At 49.5% G+C, this 22,029-nt stretch overlaps 1 protein-coding gene across 1 annotated transcript in view; it reads right to left on the bottom strand.

Annotated features, from left to right (window-relative positions):
- Nucleotides 1–5,465: 5,465 nt before the first annotated feature.
- The window catches only part of NBL1 (NBL1, DAN family BMP antagonist), a 46,333-nt gene continuing 29,769 nt past the window's right edge, over nt 5,466–22,029 (bottom strand). The window contains exons 2-4 of the mRNA XM_069742097.1: nt 9,163–9,344; nt 8,626–8,737; nt 5,466–6,504 (exon numbers count right to left, since the gene is read on the bottom strand). Coding sequence (XP_069598198.1) covers nt 6,262–6,504; nt 8,626–8,737; nt 9,163–9,332 — 525 coding nt within the window. The 5' untranslated portion in view covers nt 9,333–9,344 and the 3' untranslated portion in view covers nt 5,466–6,261. The remainder of the gene's footprint in view (nt 6,505–8,625; nt 8,738–9,162; nt 9,345–22,029) is intronic.

Raw genomic sequence — 22,029 nt, 5'->3', positions numbered from 1 at the left:
GGCTCTGTCCTGCCCCCAGTGTTACAAGTGGGTACCACAAGGCTCTGTCCTGGCCCCAGTGTTACAAGTGGCCACCACAAGGCTCTGTCCTGGCCCCAGTGTTACAAGTGGGGACCACAAGGCTCTTTCCTGGCTCCAGTGTTACAAGTGGCCACCACAAGGCTCTGTCCTGGCCCCAGTGTTACAGGTGGGGACCACAAGGCTCTGTCCTGGCCCCAGTGTTACAAGTGGGGACCACAAGGCTCTGTGCTGGCTCCAGTGTTACAAGTGGGGACCACAAGGCTCTGTTCTGGCTCCAGTGTTAAAGGTGGGGACCACAAGGCTCTGTCCTGGCTCCAGTGTTACAGGTGGAGACCACAAGGCTCTATCCTGGCCTCAGTGTTACAAGTGGGGACCACAAGGCTCTGTCCTGGCCCCAGTGTTACAAGTAGGGACCAAAAGGCTCTGTCCTGGCTCCAGTGTTACAGGTAGGGACCACAAGGCTCTGTCCTGGCACCAGTGTTACAGGTGGGGACCCCAAGGCTCTGTCCTGGCCCCAGTGTTACAAGTGGCCACCACAAGGCTCTGTCCTGGCCCCAGTGTTACAAGTGGGGACCACAAGGCTCTGTGCTGGCTCCAGTGTTACAAGTGGGGACCACAAGGCTCTGTCCTGGCTCCAGTGTTACAGGTGGGGACCACAAGGCTCTGTCCTGGCTCCAGTGTTACAGGTGGAGACCACAAGGCTCTGTCCTTGCCCCAGTGTTACAAGTAGGGACCACAAGGCTCTGTCCTGGCTCCAGTGTTACAGGTGGGGACCACAAGGCTCTGTCCTGGCCTTAGCGTTACAGGTGGGGACCACAAGGCTCTGTCCTGGCCCCAGTTGTATTCAACATTTTTATAAATGATCTAGATGAGGGAACTGAAGGTAAACTGATCACATTTGCAGACGATGTAAAGGTAGGAGGGATAGCGAAGACTAGAGAAGACAGAGAAAGGATTTAGAAGGATCTATATAATCTTGGACAATGGGCGACTAATAAAATGGTATTAAACAGGGAGAAATGCAAGATTCTACATCTGGCCAAGAAAAAAATGGAAATTGCATCTATATTAAGGGAGCAATAGAACTAAGCGACAGCCCGTGTGAAAAATACTTGGGTATACTAATAGATCACAGACTGCACAGGAGTCAACAGTGTGATGCAGCAGCAAAAAAGGCAACACAGTTCTAGGATGTTTAAGAGAAGTAGAGAGTCTAGATCACGTGCAGTAATTATCTCCCTCTACTCCTCCTTGGTCAGGCCTCATCTGGATACTGGGTCCAGTTCTGGGCTCCACATTGTAAGAAAGACATTGAGAAACAGGAGCATGTTCAGAGAAGAGTGACCTGGATGGTTAGCGAACAGCAGAGTATGTTCTCATCTACAGATGGAAACACGAGAAGCAATGGAAGGAAACTGAAAGGGAATATACAGATTAGAGATTAGATGGGTAACAGTGAGGGTGATCAATGAGTGGAACTGGCGGCCACGAGAGGTGATGAGTTCTCCTTCAATGGAAGTCTTCAGAGGCTGGACAGACATCTGTCTGAGATTGTTGAGTGACTCCTGTATGGAGCAGGGGGATGGACACGATGACCCCGGGGGTTCCTTCCAACTCTGACATTCTAGGATTCTATGATCCCTGCTCCACAAGATCGGCACACTCCTCTGCTGAAATCCTCTGTGATCTCTGCTCCTAAAGATCGGCACACTCCTCTGCTGAAATCCTCTGTGATCCCTGCTCCTAAAGATCGGCACACTCTTCTGCTGAAATCCTCTGTGATTCCTGCTCCACAAGAACAGCTTCCTCCTTTCCTGACATACTCTGTGCTGCTGAGTTGATGTCCAAGTTTCTATTATCCATAGAGGATTTATCTTTGCCGGCTGCGGTGAAGACGAGGGGAGATGATTGCACCAAAGTCATCGACTTTCACCAAACTTGAACAGAGATGATCTGTGGATGGAGCCGATGTTTCCTATTTGGTGAAAATGAGGCGACCGCAGCTCCCGGCCTGAAATGTAGCAGAGTCTGTTGGACATGCAGTGCGGGGACAACGCAGATAAACCCGGTGTTCAAAGGACAACTCCACCCATTATTTCTCAGATGAAGATTTGCAGCCAGAATGTGTTGGCGTCCTGGCACCACCCAGAGGTGAAATATTCATCATTTATATGTCACATTTATTTTTTTTTCTACTTTATAATTTTGTTGTATCTGGACAATGCTGTACATGCTACGCAGTGCTGTGCCAGCCCATCTCTATCTCCCTGCAGTCCTGCATCAGCCCGGCTCTATCACCCAGCAGTCCTGTGTCAGACCATCTCTATCTCCCTGCAGTCCTGCGTCAGACCGGTTTTATAACCCAGCAGTCCTGTGTCAGACCGGCCCTATCTCCCTGCAGTCCAGTATCAGAATGGCTCTATATTCCCGCAGTGTTGCGTTAACCCGGCTCTATATCCCTGCAGTCCTGCGCGAGACCAGCTCTATATCCCTGCAGGCCTGTGTCAGACCAGCTCTATCTCCCTGCAGTCCTCTATCAACCTGGTTCTATCTCCCTGCAGTCCTGCGTCAACCACGGCTCTATCTTCCTCTATCTTCCCTCCACCACTGTCCTGGGATCAGCACAAGTGAAGCAGCCGCACCTGACAAGCAACATCAACATTAACAGGAATAAACACGTGAAATAGATCACTCTGTGTGTAATAACGCTATAGAATATGAGATTCACTTTTTGTACTGAAGAATTGAAATAAATTCGCTCTTTGATGATATTCTAATTTTGTGAGAAGCCCCTGTATATATATATATATATATATATATATATATATATATATACAGTGGGGCAAAAGTATTTAGTCAGTCAGCAATAGTGCAAGTTCCACCCCTTAAAAAGATGAGAGGCGTCTGTAATTTACATCATAGGTAGACCTCAACTATGGGAGACAAACTGAGAAAAAAAAATCCAGAAAATCACATTGTCTGTTTTTTTAACATTTTATTTGCATATTATGGTGGAAAATAAGTATTTGGTCAGAAACAAAATTTCATCTCAATACTTTGTAATATATCCTTTGTTGGCAATGACAGAGGTCAAACGTTTTCTGTAAGTCTTCACAAGGTTTCCACACACTGTTGTTGGTATGTTGGCCCATTCCTCCATGCAGATCTCCTCTAGAGCAGTGATGTTTTTGGCTTTTCGCTTGGCAACACGGACTTTCAACTCCCTCCAAAGGTTTTCTATAGGGTTGAGATCTGGAGACTGGCTAGGCCACTCCAGGACCTTGAAATGCTTCTTACGAAGCCACTCCTTCGTTGCCCTGGCGGTGTGCTTTGGATCATTGTCATGTTGAAAGACCCAGCCACGTTTCATCTTCAATGCCCTTGCTGATGGAAGGAGGTTTGCACTCAAAATCTCACGATACATGGCCCCATTCATTCTTTCATGTACCCGGATCAGTCGTCCTGGCCCCTTTGCAGAGAAACAGCCCCAAAGCATGATGTTTCCACCACCATGCTTTACAGTAGGTATGGTGTTTGATGGATGCAACTCAGTATTCTTTTTCCTACAAACACGACAAGTTGTGTTTCTACCAAACAGTTCCAGTTTGGTTTCATCAGACCATAGGACATTCTCCCAAAACTCCTCTGGATCATCCAAATGCTCTCTAGCAAACTTCAGACGGGCCCGGACATGTACTGGCTTAAGCAGTGGGACACGTCTGGCACTGCAGGATCTGAGTCCATGGTGGCGTAGTGTGTTACTTATGGTAGACCTTGTTACATTGGTCCCAGCTCTCTGCAGTTCATTCACTAGGTCCCCCCACGTGGTTCTGGGATTTTTGCTCACCGTTCTTGTGATCATTCTGACCCCACGGGGTGGGATTTTGCGTGGAGCCCCAGATCGAGGGAGATTGTCAGTGGTCTTGTATGTCTTCCATTTTCTAATTATTGCTCCCACTGTTGATTTCTTCACTCCAAGCTGGTTGGCTATTGCAGATTCAGTCTTCCCAGCCTGGTGCAGGGCTACAATTTTGTTTCTGGTGTCCTTTGACAGCTCTTTGGTCTTCACCATAGTGGAGTTTGGAGTCAGACTGTTTGAGGGTGTGCACAGGTGTCTTTTTATACTGATAACAAGTTTAAACAGGTGCCATTACTACAGGTAATGAGTGGAGGAAAGAGGAGCCTCTTAAAGAAGAAGTTACAGGTCTGTGAGAGCCAGAAATCTTGATTGTTTGTTTCTGACCAAATACTTATTTTCCACCATAATATGCAAAAAAAATGTTAAAAAAACAGACAATGTGATTTTCTGGATTTTTTTTTCTCAGTTTGTCTCCCATAGTTGAGGTCTACCTATGATGTAACATAGTAACATAGTAACATAGTTAGTAAGGCCGAAAAAAGACATTTGTCCATCCAGTTCAGCCTATATTCCATCATAATAAGTACCCAGATCTACTGTAAATTACAGACACCTCTCATCTTTTTAAGTGGTGGAACTTGCACTATTGCTGACTGACTAAATACTTTTTTGCCCCACTGTATATATATATATATATATATATATATATATATATATATATTACTGTCATATTAATGCCACTGTTGGGGCCCATCTAACTACACAGTTTCAGGTGCGTGCCGTCTGCTATCCCGTTACACCGGCCAGCCACTGACACTTTTTTCTTTAAATCCGTTACGTTGATACTTTCAGCATTTTTGCAGCATTTTTTCCTATTCAAATGAATGGGAGAGAAAAACGCAAGTGAAATCGCCACAATAATGGTCATAAAAACCATAAGAACGCACGCACTGTGCTCAGCATTATTCCTGCCAACGCTCTGCAAACAGTGCATGTGAACAGACCCTGTGGGTTTTTTTTCTGAATGTAAAACAAATGAGCACAGAAATGATGAATCCCCGCAGCTGCGGCACTGACGCTCCGGGGTCTATGGCGGTCTTGGCTGCATTGATCTTGTGGCCGTACCCTCTGACCGGCAGGGACCCCTGAGCATCGGCAGTGGAGCCACAGGGGATGTAGCAGGGGAGTTTGGGGGACTTGGACTTTTTCACCACTTTTCATTATGCTCTTGCAGTCTTGCTGGTGGAATATTTTGGGATTGGGGCCTCGTTTTGTCTACAACCGGTCCTGCACGGGGGGCTGTGAGGGGTGATGGATGCCTCCAGCAGGAGCGCTGATCGCCATTAATGACAGCGTGTGATCCTAGTGGGGCGTCCATCACCGTCCCCCTATACCCTGCAGGGTCTGCTGAGGGTCCCCATTTCGACCATCCTAGTACCCCTATATAACCCCGTCCTAGTATACAGCAGGATGCCAGCAGAAGTTTGCATGCAGCTCTGGATGTGACTGGAGTAAGGGGTGCAGGATGTTATGGCGCCCCCTATGAATCAGACGCAATCACAGACTCTTCCCCTGCGGACGACAATCCTCTTGTAAATCTTTAATATAAACTCTTGGCTCCTATATACAAAGTGTTCAGCATTTACAGGCGTCTCCACTAGTCGTTCATTGGTCGATATGGATCCTGAGTGACACCTGTCATGGAGGACGTCATGCAGTTCCCATTCCCGGCCAGTAGGAGGCGCCATGGTTTCCTGCACGGTCACCACCACTTACCGCCATTTACACTGATTTATTCTGTCTGCAAATCCAGCGCGGTCCACTAGAGGGCAGGATCGATAGCACTTGTTCATCCAGAACCTCCCATTTCATGAAGACAATGATAATAAATGGCAGTGAAGACTGACACATCACAGGCAGAGAGCAGTAGGTGAGAGAGGTAAGGACACAGCGGGATGACGACCCCCATCATTATACCATGTCAGTGGCATGGTGGTCCCCGGAGAGTCGCGGGTTAATGTCTGCGCAGTGAAGGCACCGTCGGTGATGAGTGATTATACGTCCTGGGGTGCAGCTCCGCGGCTTATAATTAACAGCGGCTTATAATGTTCTATACTCCAGTCACACCCAGAGCTGCAGCCAGGAGCCTGTGTGGTTGCACTCTGCTGCAGTGCATCATGGCAGCTGTATTGTGAGTGCAGCTCTGGATGTGACTGGAGGACAGGGTGTGTATGTGGCGGGTGTGCAGGTTATATCTGGGGGTGCAGGGGCGACCCTGTCACAGGTCGGAGATCTGTAGTCCGTGCGGAGGCCCCAGGGCCGAGTCCCGGTCGTGTCGGCTGAAGCGGGAGACAAGTCTTTGGGGTGGTGCGGTGCGCCCGTCACTCCTCACTCTCGCCATCCCGCTGAGCGGCCGGTGGAGACTCCTCTTCCTGTCGGTGCTGGTGTCGGCCGATGTTCTCGGCCGGAGATAGCGCCTCCTCGGCCGTGTTCAAGTAGACGTTAAACATGGCTCCTTCCTGGCTCAGCTCCTTGCCACAGGCCTGACAGCTGCAGCGCAAGATCTTCTCCACCAGCTTGTCCACCCGGGGGACCTCCTCGTTCCCGGGACACTCCAGCGTGACCTGTCCGGCACACAGAAAACAGCTGATAATGGCGGAGGACCCCAAAGAGCAGGTGTGACCCCCGTCTAATACCACCCTAGACCTGAGGGAACAGTGTGACACATGGACGTCCAAGGAGGAACGCAGCCTACACCGGCCTCCTGGTATTGGAGGGGCTCTCCACCACCCCTCAAAGATCAGAGATTTCCAGAACATTGTCCATTGGGCATTACCCGACCCTCCATGTGTCCGCTGGGCATTACCCGACCCTCCAAGTGTCCGCTGGGCATTACCCGACCCTCCATGTGTCCGCTGGGCATTACCCGACCCTCCAAGTGTCTGCTGGGCATTACCCGACCCTCCATGTGTCCACTGGGCATTACCCGACCCTCCAAGTGTCCGCTGGGCATTACCCGACCCTCCATGTGTCCACTGGGCATTACCCGACCCTCCAAGTGTCTGCTGGGCATTACCCGACCCTCCATGTGTCCGCTGGGCATTACCCAACCCTCCATGTGTCCACTGGGCATTACCCGACCCTCCATGTGTCCGCTGGGCATTACCCGACCCTCCAAGTGTCCGCTGGGCATTACCCGACCCTCCAAGTGTCCGCTGGGCATTACCCGACCCTCCATGTGTCCACTGGGCATTACCCGACCCTCCATGTGTCCACTGGGCATTACCCAACCCTCCATGTGTCCGCTGGGCATTTCCCGACCCTCCATGTGTCCACTGGGCATTACCCGACCCTCCATGTGTCCACTGGGCATTACCCGACCCTCCATGTGTCCACTGGGCATTACCCGACCCTCCATGTGTCCGCTGGGCATTACCCGACCCTCCATGTGTCCACTGGGCATTACCCGACCCTCCATGTGTCCACTGGGCATTACCCAACCCTCCATGTGTCCGCTGGGCATTACCCGACCCTCCATGTGTCCACTGGGCATTACCCGACCCTCCATGTGTCCACTGGGCATTACCCGACCCTCCATGTGTCCACTGGGCATTACCCAACCCTCCATGTGTCCGCTGGGCATTACCCGACCCTCCATGTGTCCACTGGGCATTACCCGACCCTCCATGTGTCCGCTGGGCATTACCCGACCCTCCATGTGTCCACTGGGCATTACCCGACCCTCCATGTGTCCGCTGGGCATTACCCGACCCTCCATGTGTCCACTGGGCATTACCCGACCCTCCATGTGTCCACTGGGCATTACCCGACCCTCCATGTGTCCACTGGGCATTACCCGACCCTCCATGTGTCCGCTGGGCATTACCCGACCCTCCATGTGTCCGCTGGGCATTACCCGACCCTCCATGTGTCCGCTGGGCCTTACTCGACCCTCCAAGTGTCCGCTGGGCATTACCCGACCCTCCAAGTGTACGCTGGGCCTTACCCAACCCTCCAAGGGTCAGCTGGGCATTATCCGACCCTCCAAGTGACCGCTGGGCATTACCCGACCCCACAAGTGTCCGCTGGGCCTTACCCGACCCACCAAGTGTCCCCTGGGCCTTACCCGACCCTCCAAGTGTCCGCTGGGCCTTACCCGACCCTCCAAGTGTCCGCTGGGCCTTACCCGACCCTCCAAGTGTCCGCTGGGCCTTACCCGACCCTCCAAGTGTCCGCTGGGCCTTACCCGACCCTCCAAGTGTCAGCTGGGCCTTACCCGACCCTCCAAGTGTCCGCTGGGCCTTACCCGACCCTCCAAGTGTCCGCTGGGCCTTACCCGACCCTCCAAGTGGCCGCTGGGCATTACCCGACCCTCCAAGTGTCAGCTGGGCCTTACCCGACCCTCCAAGTGGCCATTGGGCATTACCCGACCCTCCAAGTGGCCGCTGGGCATTACCCGACCCTCCCTGCCTCCTGCTGTGTCAGCGTGTTGTGGGTCACACAGGGAACTATAATAGTTTTGTATTGTGCGCAGCAGAACAGGACCGGCGCCCGCGCTCTGCATCTTTCCTCCTGTTGGCAGAGAACCTGTTTCAGTTCAGAAGGCTCTAACACATGGCGGGTGGGAATGGTTTACACCTGGGGACAGGTTCCCCTTACAGGGCATGGCCATATACAGTATATTTTTCTTCTGATTGTGGGGGACTTTGGTAGTGGGTGACACCCCCACAATATCTGACACTCACCACATCCCACATGGACTTGGCCGGCATACAGGAGTCGCAGTGCACCAGGGACTCCGTCGACTGCGGAAATGTGTTGGGGACACTGTAACTGAAGCACTGACCCAGGCAGGCCCTGGAAGCGAAAAGAGCAAATGTGGGGTCAGCACCTGCGACAAGACCAGCCTCCGGAGCATGCACACAGAGCGCCCCCCGCACACAGAGCGCCCCCCGGATACAGAGCGCCCCCCCCCCCCCCGCACACAGAGCGCCCCACCCACAGAGTGCCCCCCGCACACAGAGCGCCCCCGTGGATACAGAGCGCGCCCCCACACACAGAGCGCCCCACCCACAGAGTGCCCCCCGCACACAGAGAGCCCCCGCGGATACAGAGCGCCCCCCCACACACAGAGCGCCCCCCCACACACAGAGTGCCCCCCGCACACACAGCGCCCCCTACATGCTGAGTTCCCCCTAATAGCACTGCACAGGTGTCTGCAGCTCTGGATGTGACCGGAGTACAGGAACACGACTAGCAGCCCACACCTCGGGGTCACTTACCTATTCTGGATAGACTTGGACTCGCAGCCGCTGTGCCCCACAATCTGTGTGATGTTCTTCGCCTCACACCAGGCGCTCTTATCAGGGAAAAGGGCCAACCTATTAATGGGGGGAGGCGCGGCGAAGACCCCAGCTGGAAGAAGGAAGCCAATCAGGAACCGGATCATCATCGACACCTAGAACTGGAGAGAAGACCCCAGAAAAGAAGAGGATGTCATTGTGCAAATCAGTCTTGAAGCAGAATAATAGCAGTGATATTCCTGTATATAAGGGCGGTATTATACTAGTTATATTCTTGTACATAGGGGCAGTATTATAGTAGTTATATTCTTGTACATAGGGACAGTATTATAGTAGTTATATTCTTGTACATAGGGGCAATATTATAGTAGTTATATTCTTGTACATGGGGCAGTATTATAGTAGTTATATTCTTGTACATAGAGGGCAGTATTATAGTAGTTATATTCTTGTACATAGGGGCAGTATTATAGTAGTTATATTCTTGTACATAGGAGCAGTATTATAGTAGTTATATTCTTGTATATAGGAGCAGTATTATAGTAGTTATATTCTTGTACATGGGGCAGTATTATAGTAGTTATATTCTTGTACATAGAGGGCAGTATTATAGTAGTTATATTCTTGTACATAGGGGCAGTATTATAGTAGTTATATTCTTGTACATAGGAGCAGTATTATAGTAGTTATATTCTTGTACATAGGAGCAGTATTATAGTAGTTATATTCTTGTACATAGGGGCAGTATTATAGTAGTTATATTCTTGTACATAGGAGCAGTATTATAGTAGTTATATTCTTGTACATAGGGGGCAGTATTATAGTAGTTATATTCTTGTACATAGGAGCAGTATTATAGGAGTTATATTCTTGTACATAGGAGCAGCATTATAGTAGTTATATTCTTGTACATAGGAGCAGTATTATAGTAGTTATATTCTTGTACGTAGGGGCGGTATTATAGTAGTTATATTCTTGTACATAGGAGCAGCATTATAGTAGTTATATTCTTGTACATAGGAGCAGTATTATAGTAGTTATATTCTTGTACGTAGGGGCAGTAATATAGTAGTTACAGTGGGGCAAAAAAGTATTTAGTCAGTCAGCAATAGTGCAAGTTCCACCACTTAAAAAGATGAGAGGCGTCTGTAATTTACATCATAGGTAGACCTCAACTATGGGAGACAAACTGAGAAAAAAAAATCCAGAAAATCACATTGTCTGTTTTTTTAACATTTTATTTGCATATTATGGTGGAAAATAAGTATTTGGTCAGAAACAAACAATCAAGATTTCTGGCTCTCACAGACCTGTAACTTCTTCTTTAAGAGTCTCCTCTTTCCTCCACTCATTACCTGTAGTAATGGCACCTGTTTAAACTTGTTATCAGTATAAAAAGACACCTGTGCACACCCTCAAACAGTCTGACTCCAAACTCCACTATGGTGAAGACCAAAGAGCTGTCAAAGGACACCAGAAACAAAATTGTAGCCCTGCACCAGGCTGGGAAGACTGAATCTGCAATAGCCAACCAGCTTGGAGTGAAGAAATCAACAGTGGGAGCAATAATTAGAAAATGGAAGACATACAAGACCACTGATAATCTCCCTCGATCTGGGGCTCCACGCAAAATCCCACCCCGTGGGGTCAGAATGATCACAAGAACGGTGAGCAAAAATCCCAGAACCACGCGGGGGGACCTAGTGAATGAACTGCAGAGAGCTGGGACCAATGTAACAAGGCCTACCATAAGTAACACACTACGCCACCATGGACTCAGATCCTGCAGTGCCAGACGTGTCCCACTGCTTAAGCCAGTACATGTCCGGGCCCGTCTGAAGTTTGCTAGAGAGCATTTGGATGATCCAGAGGAGTTTTGGAAGAATGTCCTATGGTCTGATGAAACCAAACTGGAACTGTTTGGTAGAAACACAACTTGTCGTGTTTGGAGGAAAATGAATACTGAGTTGCATCCATCAAACACCATACCTACTGTAAAGCATGGTGGTGGAAACATCATGCTTTGGGGCTGTTTCTCTGCAAAGGGGCCAGGACGACTGATCCGGGTACATGAAAGAATGAATGAGGCCATGTATCGTGAGATTTTGGGTGCAAACCTCCTTCCATCAGCAAGGGCATTGAAGATGAAACGTGGCTGGGTCTTTCAACATGACAATGATCCAAAGCACACCGCCAGGGCAACGATGGAGTGGCTTCGTAAGAAGCATTTCAAGGTCCTGGAGTGGCCTAGCCAGTCTCCAGATCTCAACCCTATAGAAAACCTTTGGAGGGAGTTGAAAGTCCGTGTTGCCAAGCGAAAAGCCAAAAACATCACTGTTCTAGAGGAGATCTGCATGGAGGAATGGGCCAACATACCAACAACAGTGTGTGGCAACCTTGTGAAGACTTACAGAAAACGTTTGACCTCTGTCATTGCCAACAAAGGATATATTACAAAGTATTGAGATGAAATTTTGTTTCTGACCAAATACTTATTTTCCACCATAATATGCAAATAAAATGTTAAAAAAACAGACAATGTGATTTTCTGGATTTTTTTTTCTCAGTTTGTCTCATATAGTTGAGGTCTACCTATGATGTAAATTACAGACGCCTCTCATCTTTTTAAGTGGTGGAACTTGCACTATTGCTGACTGACTAAATACTTTTTTGCCCCACTGTATATTCTTGTACATAGAGGGCAGTATTATAAGTAGTTATATTCTTGTACATAGGAGCAGTATTATAGTAGTTATACTCTTGTACACAGAGGCAGTATTATAGTAGTTATACTCTTGTACATAGAGGCAGTATTATAAGTAGTTATATTCTTGTACATAGGAGCAGTATTATAGTAGTTATATTCTTGTACATAGGAGCAGTATTATAGTAGTTATATTCTTGTACATAGGAGCAGTATTATAGTAGTTATATTCTTGTACATAGGAGCAGTATTATAGTAGTTATATTCTTGTACATAGGAGCAGTATTATAGTAGTTATATTCTTGTACATAGGAGCAGTATTATAGTAGTTATATTCTTGTACATAGGAGCAGTATTATAGTAGTTATATTCTTGTACATAGGGGCAGTATTATAGTAGTTATATTCTTGTACATAGAGGGCAGTATTATAGTAGTTATATTCTTGTACATAGGAGCAGTATTATAGTAGTTATATTCTTGTACATAGGAGCAGTATTATAGTAGTTATATTCTTGTACATAGGGGCAGTATTATAGTAGTTATATTCTTGTACATAGGGGGCAGTATTATAGTAGTTATATTCTTGTACATAGGGGCAGTATTATAGTAGTTATATTCTTGTACATAGAGGGCAGTATTATAGTAGTTATATTCTTGTACATAGGAGCAGTATTATAGTAGTTATATTCTTGTACATAGGAGCAGTATTATAGTAGTTATATTCTTGTACATAGGAGCAGTATTATAGTAGTTATATTCTTGTACATAGGAGCAGTATTATAGTAGTTATATTCTTGTACATAGGGGCAGTATTATAGTAGTTATATTCTTGTACATAGAGGGCAGTATTATAGTAGTTATATTCTTGTACATAGGAGCAGTATTATAGTAGTTATATTCTTGTACATAGGAGCAGTATTATAGTAGTTATATTCTTGTACATAGGGGCAGTATTATAGTAGTTATATTCTTGTACATAGGGGGCAGTATTATAGTAGTTATATTCTTGTACATAGGGGGCAGTATTATAGTAGTTATATTCTTGTACATAGGAGCAGTATTATAGTAGTTATATTCTTGTACATAGGAGCAGTATTATAGTAGTTATATTCTTGTACATAAGGGCAGTATTATAGTAGTTATATTCATGTACATAGGGGCAGTATTATAGTAGTTATATTCTTGTACATAGGGGGCAGTATTATAGTAGTTATATTCTTGTACATAGGGGGCAGTATTATAGTAGTTATATTCTTGTACATGATGGCAGTATTATAGTAGTTATATTCTTGTACATAGGGGCAGTATTATAGTAGTTACATTCCTGTACATAGGGGCAGTGTTATAGTAGTTATATTCTTGTACATAAGGGCAGTATTATAGTAGTTATATTCATGTACATAGGGGCAGTATTATAGTAGTTATATTCATGTACATAGGGGCAGTATTATAGTAGTTATATTCTTGTACATAGGGGCAGTATTACAGTAGTTATATTCATGTACATAGGGGCAGTATTATAGTAGTTATATTCTTGTACATAGGAGCAGTATTATAGTAGTTATATTCTTGTACATAGGGGCAGTATTATAGTAGTTATATTCTTGTATATAGGGGCAGTATTACAGTAGTTATATTCATGTACATAGGGGCAGTATTATAGTAGTTTCATGGTGAGTGGCGGTATAATGCTACTGTTACACTTTCAGCATGGATGGTAATCCCAGCCATGTCCAGCAGAGGTCCTTGTACATTGTTTCCTCTGCTATATGGTGTTTCTTCTCCCCATCCGCTGACCCCGGGTGACCTGACTGTTCCTCTGCACTTCGCTGCGCTCCTGTAGGTAACAGGACTGGACAGGCGGACACTGAGTGCAGAAGATCAGCACTAATCTGTGAATGAACGCCATTGTGCCATATATAATATACAGTGCTGTAGCTTGAAGCTCGTGGGCCCCAATACAAAAGTTCTAACAGAGCCCCCAATTATTACAAACCTTTAGTAACATTGGTATTTTCACATTCCTAGGCTCCAGGGCCCGGATTGCAACCGTTGCACTTATTGCCGTTACACTCCTGATAATGTATATACAAGGAGATGAAAAGCAAAAAACGTAAAAAGTATTTACATTTTTAATTTAATACCATTTAATGGAGGGGCTAAAAGGTGTAATAGCGTTACAGAGCGGGTAGGGGGCAGCAGATATCGCCCTATATCAGTCTCACCCACTTTACCTTCTTATTAGAGTAGAACACACAGTACCGATAACAGCACAGTCGTCAGGTCCATATATTCCCAGAGTAATGTAATGCTACCTATCGTGTGCAACGGTGAAGTCTTGATACATGAACATTCCAAAACGCGTTTCTTCCCTCTTTCTTATTCAGGGGAAAGGTTTCACACCCCCCAAAAAATGGGCCGGTCCCTGTGGATGCCTAATAATTCAATATTTGTGGCATCTTTGCTCCCAGGTTTCTAATGCGCTCCATAATGTTATACACGTGGCAGGGGCGGCACATGGCTCGGCGCGGGGGCGGCACACGGCTCGGCGCGGGGGCGGCACACGGCTCGGCGCGGGGGCGGCACACGGCTCGGCGCGGGGGCGGCACACGGCTCAGCGCAGGAGCTCGCACTCTGTCGCTCTCTGCGGTGTGAGCAATGATCGGCTGTGACATCCCGCTAACGAGGGAAACAAATCTGTGCAAACTCCGTGACCCTGGATGGCGCGTCTGTGTCTCCACCGCGAACAACGTGCCGCAGAAAATAACGACACCGCGGCAAAGAGTGTAGAAAACCTAGCATCCATAACCAGAGGAACCGAGGGCAAGAAATGATGGGGGGAGTAGTGCCGATCACAAGGACAAGACGCGGCTCAGCAGTCAGTATCACACAGGAGAGGATTAGATACACAGCTCAGCAGACAGTATCACACAGGAGAGGATTAGATACACGGCTCAGCAGTCAGTATCACACAGGAGAGGATTAGATACAGTATCACACAGGAGAGGATTAGATACAGTATCACACAGGAGAGGATTAGATACACGGCTCAGCAGACAGTATCATACAGGAGAGGATTAGATACACGGCTCAGCAGACAGTATCACACAGGAGAGGATTAGATACAGTATCATACAGGAGAGGATTAGATACACGGCTCAGCAGTCAGTATCACACAGGAGAGGATAAGATACACAGCTCAGCAGACAGTATCATACAGGAGAGGATTAGATACAGTATCACACAGGAGAGGATTAGATACACGGCTCAGCAGACAGTATCATACAGGAGAGGATTAGATACACGGCTCAGCAGACAGTATCACACAGGAGAGGATTAGATACACGGCTCAGCAGTCAATATCACACAGGATGGGATTAAATACAGTATCACACAGGAGAGGATTAGATACACGGCTCAGCAGACAGTATCATACAGGAGAGGATTAGATACACGGCTCAGCAGTCAGTATCACACAGGAGAGGATTAGATACACGGCTCAGTAGACAGTATCACACAGGAGAGGATTAGATACAGTATCACACAGGAGAGGATTAGATACACGGCTCAGCAGACAGTATCACACAGGATGGGATTAAATACACGGCTCAGCAGTCAGTATCACACAGGAGAGGATTAGATACACGGCTCAGCAGTCAGTATCACACAGGAGAGGATTAGATACACGGCTCAGCAGTCAGTATCACACAGGAGAGGATTAGATACACGGCTCAGCAGACAGTATCACACAGGAGAGGATTAGATACACGGCTCAGCAGACAGTATCACACAGGAGAGGATTAGATACAGTATCACACAGGAGAGGATTAGATACACGGCTCAGTAGACAGTATCACACAGGATGGGATTAGATACACGGCTCAGTAGACAGTATCACACAGGAGAGGATTAGATACACAGCTCAGCAGACAGTATCACACAGGAGAGGATTAGATACACGGCTCAGCAATCAGTATCACCCAGGAGAGGATTAGATACACGGCTCAGCAGACAGTATCACACAGGAGAGGATTAGATACACGGCTCAGCAGTCAGTATCACACAGGATGGGATTAGATACACGGCTCAGCAGTCAGTATCACCCAGGAGAGGATTAGATACGCGGCTCAGCAGACAGTATCACACAGGAGAGGATTAGATACACGGCTCAGCAGTCAGTATCACCCAGGAGAGGATTAGATACACGGCTCAGCAGTCAGTATCACATAGGATAGGATTAGATACACGGCTCAGCAGACAGTATCACACAGGAGAGGATTAGATACACAGCTCAGCAGACAGTATCACACAGGAGAGGATTAGATACACAGCTCAGCAGTCAGTATCACACAGGAGAGGATTAGATACACGGCTCAGCAGACAGTATCACACAGGAGAGGATTAGATACACAGCTCAGCAGACAGTATCACACAGGAGAGGATTAGATACACGGCTCAGCAGTCAGTATCACACAGGAGAGGATTAGCTACACGGCTCAGCAGTCAGTATCACACAGGAGAGGATTAGCTACACGGCTCAGCAGTCAGTATCACACAGGAGAGGATTAGATACACGGCTCAGCAGTCAGTATCACACAGGAGAGGATTAGATACACGGCTCAGCAGTCAGTATCACACAGGATAGGATTAGATACACGGCTCAGCAGACAGTATCACACAGGATGGGATTAGATACACGGCTCAGCAGACAGTATCACACAGGAGAGGATTAGATACACGGCTCAGCAGACAGTATCACACAGGAGAGGATTAGATACACGGCTCAGCAGTCAGTATCACACGAGAGGATTAGATACACGGCTCAGCAGTCAGTATCACACAGGAGAGGATTAGATACACAGCTCAGCAGTCAGTATCACACAGGAGAGGATTAGATACACGGCTCAGCAGTCAGTATCACACAGGAGAGGATTAGATACACGGCTCAGCAGACAGTATCACACAGGGGAGGATTAGATACACAGCTCAGCAGTCAGTATCACACAGGAGAGGATTAGATACACGGCTCAGCAGACAGTATCACACAGGAGAGGATTAGATACACGGCTCAGCAGTCAGTATCACACAGGAGAGGATTAGATACACGGCTCAGCAGACAGTATCACACAGGGGAGGATTAGATACACAGCTCAGCAGTCAGTATCACACAGGAGAGGATTAGATACACGGCTCAGCAGACAGTATCACACAGGAGAGGATTAGATACACGGCTCAGCAGTCAGTATCACACAGGGGAGGATTAGATACACAGCTCAGCAGTCAGTATCACACAGGGGAGGATTAGATACACGGCTCAGCAGTCAGTATCACACAGGGGAGGATTAGATACACAGCTCAGCAGTCAGTATCACACAGGGGAGGATTAGATACACGGCTCAGCAGACAGGATCACACAGGAGAGGATTAGATACACAGCTCAGCAGTCAGTATCACACAGGATAGGATTAGATACACGGCTCAGCAGTCAGTATCACACAGGAGAGGATTAGATACACGGCTCAGCAGTCAGTATCACACAGGAGAGGATTAGATACACGGCTCAGCAGACAGTATCACACAGGAGAGGATTAGATACACGGCTCAGCAGACAGTATCACACAGGAGAGGATTAGATACACGGCTCAGCAGACAGTATCACACAGGAGAGGATTAGATACACGGCTCAGCAGTCAGTATCACACAGGAGAGGATTAGATACACGGCTCAGCAGTCAGTATCACACAGGGGAGGATTAGATACACAGCTCAGCAGTCAGTATCACACAGGAGAGGATTAGATACACGGCTCAGCAGTCAGTATCACACAGGAGAGGATTAGATACACGGCTCAGCAGTCAGTATCACACAGGGGAGGATTAGATACACAGCTCAGCAGTCAGTATCACACAGGGGAGGATTAGATACACGGCTCAGCAGTCAGTATCACACAGGAGAGGATTAGATACACAGCTCAGCAGTCAGTATCACACAGGAGAGGATTAGATACACGGCTCAGCAGTCAGTATCACACAGGAGAGGATTAGATACACAGCTCAGCAGTCAGTATCACACAGGGGAGGATTAGATACACGGCTCAGCAGACAGGATCACACAGGGGAGGATTAGATACACAGCTCAGCAGTCAGTATCACACAGGAGAGGATTAGATACACGGCTCAGCAGTCAGTATCACACAGGGGAGGATTAGATACACAGCTCAGCAGTCAGTATCACACAGGAGAGGATTAGATACACGGCTCAGCAGTCAGTATCACACAGGAGAGGATTAGATACACAGCTCAGCAGTCAGTATCACACAGGGGAGGATTAGATACACGGCTCAGCAGTCAGTATCACACAGGGGAGGATTAGATACACAGCTCAGCAGTCAGTATCACACAGGGGAGGATTAGATACACGGCTCAGCAGTCAGTATCACACAGGGGAGGATTAGATACACAGCTCAGCAGTCAGTATCACACAGGAGAGGATTAGATACACGGCTCAGCAGACAGTATCACACAGGAGAGGATTAGATACACGGCTCAGCAGTCAGTATCACACAGGGGAGGATTAGATACACGGCTCAGCAGTCAGTATCACACAGGATAGAATTAGATACACGGCTCAGCAGACAGTATCACACAGGAGAGGATTAGATACAGCACAGTATCACACAGGAGAGGATTAGATACAGCACAGGTGGTGGCTGAGGTTGTGGCCCCGGGCCTCCGCCTGTCCAGGTGGCGGCAGTAATGGGCGCTCGCTCCCTTCACCTTGACGTTGGCGCCTCCTCTCCTCCCCTGACAGGAATGTCCGCGGCCTCAGGGAGGAATTCTTGATTCTTCTCTTCTCTTGGCCTCACATGAAGGCTCAGTATCTCTCCATCTGCTGATGTCTCCCCAGGAGCAGAACGCGCTTAACCCCTCAGTGTCCGCCAGCTGCACCGGAACTACAAGTCCCAGCATAAAGTGGGTCATTAGGAATAAGGTGGTCCAGAGTTCTACACTGCACTGTCTGGATTAAAAGGGATCTTTACTAACCGGGCGTCTATGAGCCGACATAAATGTACTTAAGCAGAAGCGGCAGAACATTCCAGAACGCGTGCACGGAAAGAATGGCTGACAACACCGGACAATAGCTCCTGTCCACTGCACAGGTTACACCTACACTAATCACCTCCAGAGCGGCAGTCACAATTCTGCCTCTGTAATCACAGCTCTGCTGGCTTCCTGGTAGCTCTCAGGTGTCGCATCATTGTGCACACAGAATAGTGATGAGACAGGAAGAACTACAGATACCACAATGCCCTGCAGCAGAGCGTGGGATCTGACCGCTGTCATCACCTAGCAAATAGCTACTGGGAACGGGAGACTGGGAGCCGTACACATCACTGGGAACGGGAGACTGGGAGCCGTACACATCACTGGGAACGGGAGACTGGGAGCCGTACACACCACTGGGAACGGGAGACTGGGAGCCGTACACACCACTGGGAACGGGAGATTGGGAGCCGTACACAACACTGGGAACGGGAGACTGGGAGCCGTACACAACACTGGGAACAGGAGACTGGGAGCCGTACACACCACTGGGAACGGGAGACTGGGAGCCGTACACATCACTGGGAACGGGAGACTGGGAGCCGTACACACCACTGGGAACGGGAGACTGGGAGCCGTACACACTACTGGGAACGGGAGACTGGGAGCCGTACACACCACTGGGAACGGGAGACTGGGAGCCGTACACACCACTGGGAACGGGAGACTGGGAGCCGTACACAACACTGGGAACGGGAGACTGGGAGCCGTACACACCACTGGGAACGGGAGACTGGGAGCCGTACACACTACTGGGAACGGGAGACTGGGAGCCGTACACATCACTGGGAACGGGAGACTGGGAGCCGTACACACCACTGGGAACGGGAGACTGGGAGCCGTACACACCACTGGGAACGGGAGACTGGGAGCCGTACACACTACTGGGAACGGGAGACTGGGAGCCGTACACACCACTGGGAACGGGAGACTGGGAGCCGTACACACTACTGGGAACGGGAGACTGGGAGCCGTACACAACACTGGGAACAGGAGACTGGGAGCCGTACACACCACTGGGAACGGGAGACTGGGAGCCGTACACACTACTGGGAACGGGAGACTGGGAGCCGTACACACTACTGGGAACGGGAGACTGGGAGCCGTACACACCACTGGGAACAGGAGACTGGGAGCCGTACACACCACTGGGAACGGGAGACTGGGAGCCGTACACACCACTGGGAACGGGAGACTGGGAGCCGTACACATCACTGGGAACGGGAGACTGGGAGCCGTACACATCACTGGGAACGGGAGACTGGGAGCCGTACACACTACTGGGAACGGGAGACTGGGAGCCGTACACAACACTGGGAACAGGAGACTGGGAGCCGTACACACCACTGGGAACGGGAGACTGGGAGCCGTACACACTACTGGGAACGGGAGACTGGGAGCCGTACACACTACTGGGAACGGGAGACTGGGAGCCGTACACACTACTGGGAACGGGAGACTGGGAGCCGTACACACTACTGGGAACGGGAGACTGGGAGCCGTACACACCACTGGGAACGGGAGACTGGGAGCCGTACACATCACTGGGAACGGGAGACTGGGAGCCGTACACATCACTGGGAACGGGAGACTGGGAGCCGTACACATCACTGGGAACGGGAGACTGGGAGCCGTACACACTACTGGGAACGGGAGACTGGGAGCCGTACACAACACTGGGAACAGGAGACTGGGAGCCGTACACACCACTGGGAACGGGAGACTGGGAGCCGTACACACTACTGGGAACGGGAGACTGGGAGCCGTACACACCACTGGGAACGGGAGACTGGGAGCCGTACACACCACTGGGAACGGGAGACTGGGAGCCGTACAATCCACTGGGAACGGGAGACTGGGAGCCGTACACACCACTGGGAACGGGAGACTGGGAGCCGTACACACCACTGGGAACGGGAGACTGGGAGCCGTACACAACACTGGGAACGGGAGACTGGGAGCCGTACACAACACTGGGAACAGGAGACTGGGAGCCGTACACACTACTGGGAACGGGAGACTGGGAGCCGTACACATCACTGGGAACGGGAGACTGGGAGCCGTACACACCACTGGGAACGGGAGACTGGGAGCCGTACACACCACTGGGAACGGGAGACTGGGAGCCGTACACACTACTGGGAACGGGAGACTGGGAGCCGTACACACTACTGGGAACGGGAGACTGGGAGCCGTACACACAACTGGGAACGGGAGACTGGGAGCCGTACACACTACTGGGAACGGGAGACTGGGAGCCGTACACACTACTGGGAACGGGAGACTGGGAGCCGTACACACCACTGGGAACGGGAGACTGGGAGCCGTACAATCCACTGGGAACGGGAGACTGGGAGCCGTACACACCACTGGGAACGGGAGACTGGGAGCCGTACACACCACTGGGAACGGGAGACTGGGAGCCGTACACACCACTGGGAACGGGAGACTGGGAGCCGTACACACCACTGGGAACGGGAGACTGGGAGCCGTACACACTACTGGGAACGGGAGACTGGGAGCCGTACACAACACTGGGAACAGGAGACTGGGAGCCGTACACACCACTGGGAACGGGAGACTGGGAGCCGTACACATCACTGGGAACGGGAGACTGGGAGCCGTACACACCACTGGGAACGGGAGACTGGGAGCCGTACACACCACTGGGAACGGGAGACTGGGAGCCGTACACAACACTGGGAACGGGAGACTGGGAGCCGTACACACTACTGGGAACGGGAGACTGGGAGCCGTACACAACACTGGGAACAGGAGACTGGGAGCCGTACACACCACTGGGAACGGGAGACTGGGAGCCGTACACACTACTGGGAACGGGAGACTGGGAGCCGTACACACTACTGGGAACGGGAGACTGGGAGCCGTACACACCACTGGGAACGGGAGACTGGGAGCCGTACACACTACTGGGAACGGGAGACTGGGAGCCGTACACATCACTGGGAACGGGAGACTGGGAGCCGTACACACCACTGGGAACGGGAGACTGGGAGCCGTACACACCACTGGGAACGG

This window comes from Ranitomeya imitator, chromosome 10, assembly GCF_032444005.1.
Source record: "Ranitomeya imitator isolate aRanImi1 chromosome 10, aRanImi1.pri, whole genome shotgun sequence".
Lineage (NCBI taxonomy): Eukaryota > Metazoa > Chordata > Amphibia > Anura > Dendrobatidae > Ranitomeya > Ranitomeya imitator.
Note: the sequence above shows the minus strand (reverse complement) of the source record. Positions and strands in the feature narration are given on the sequence as shown.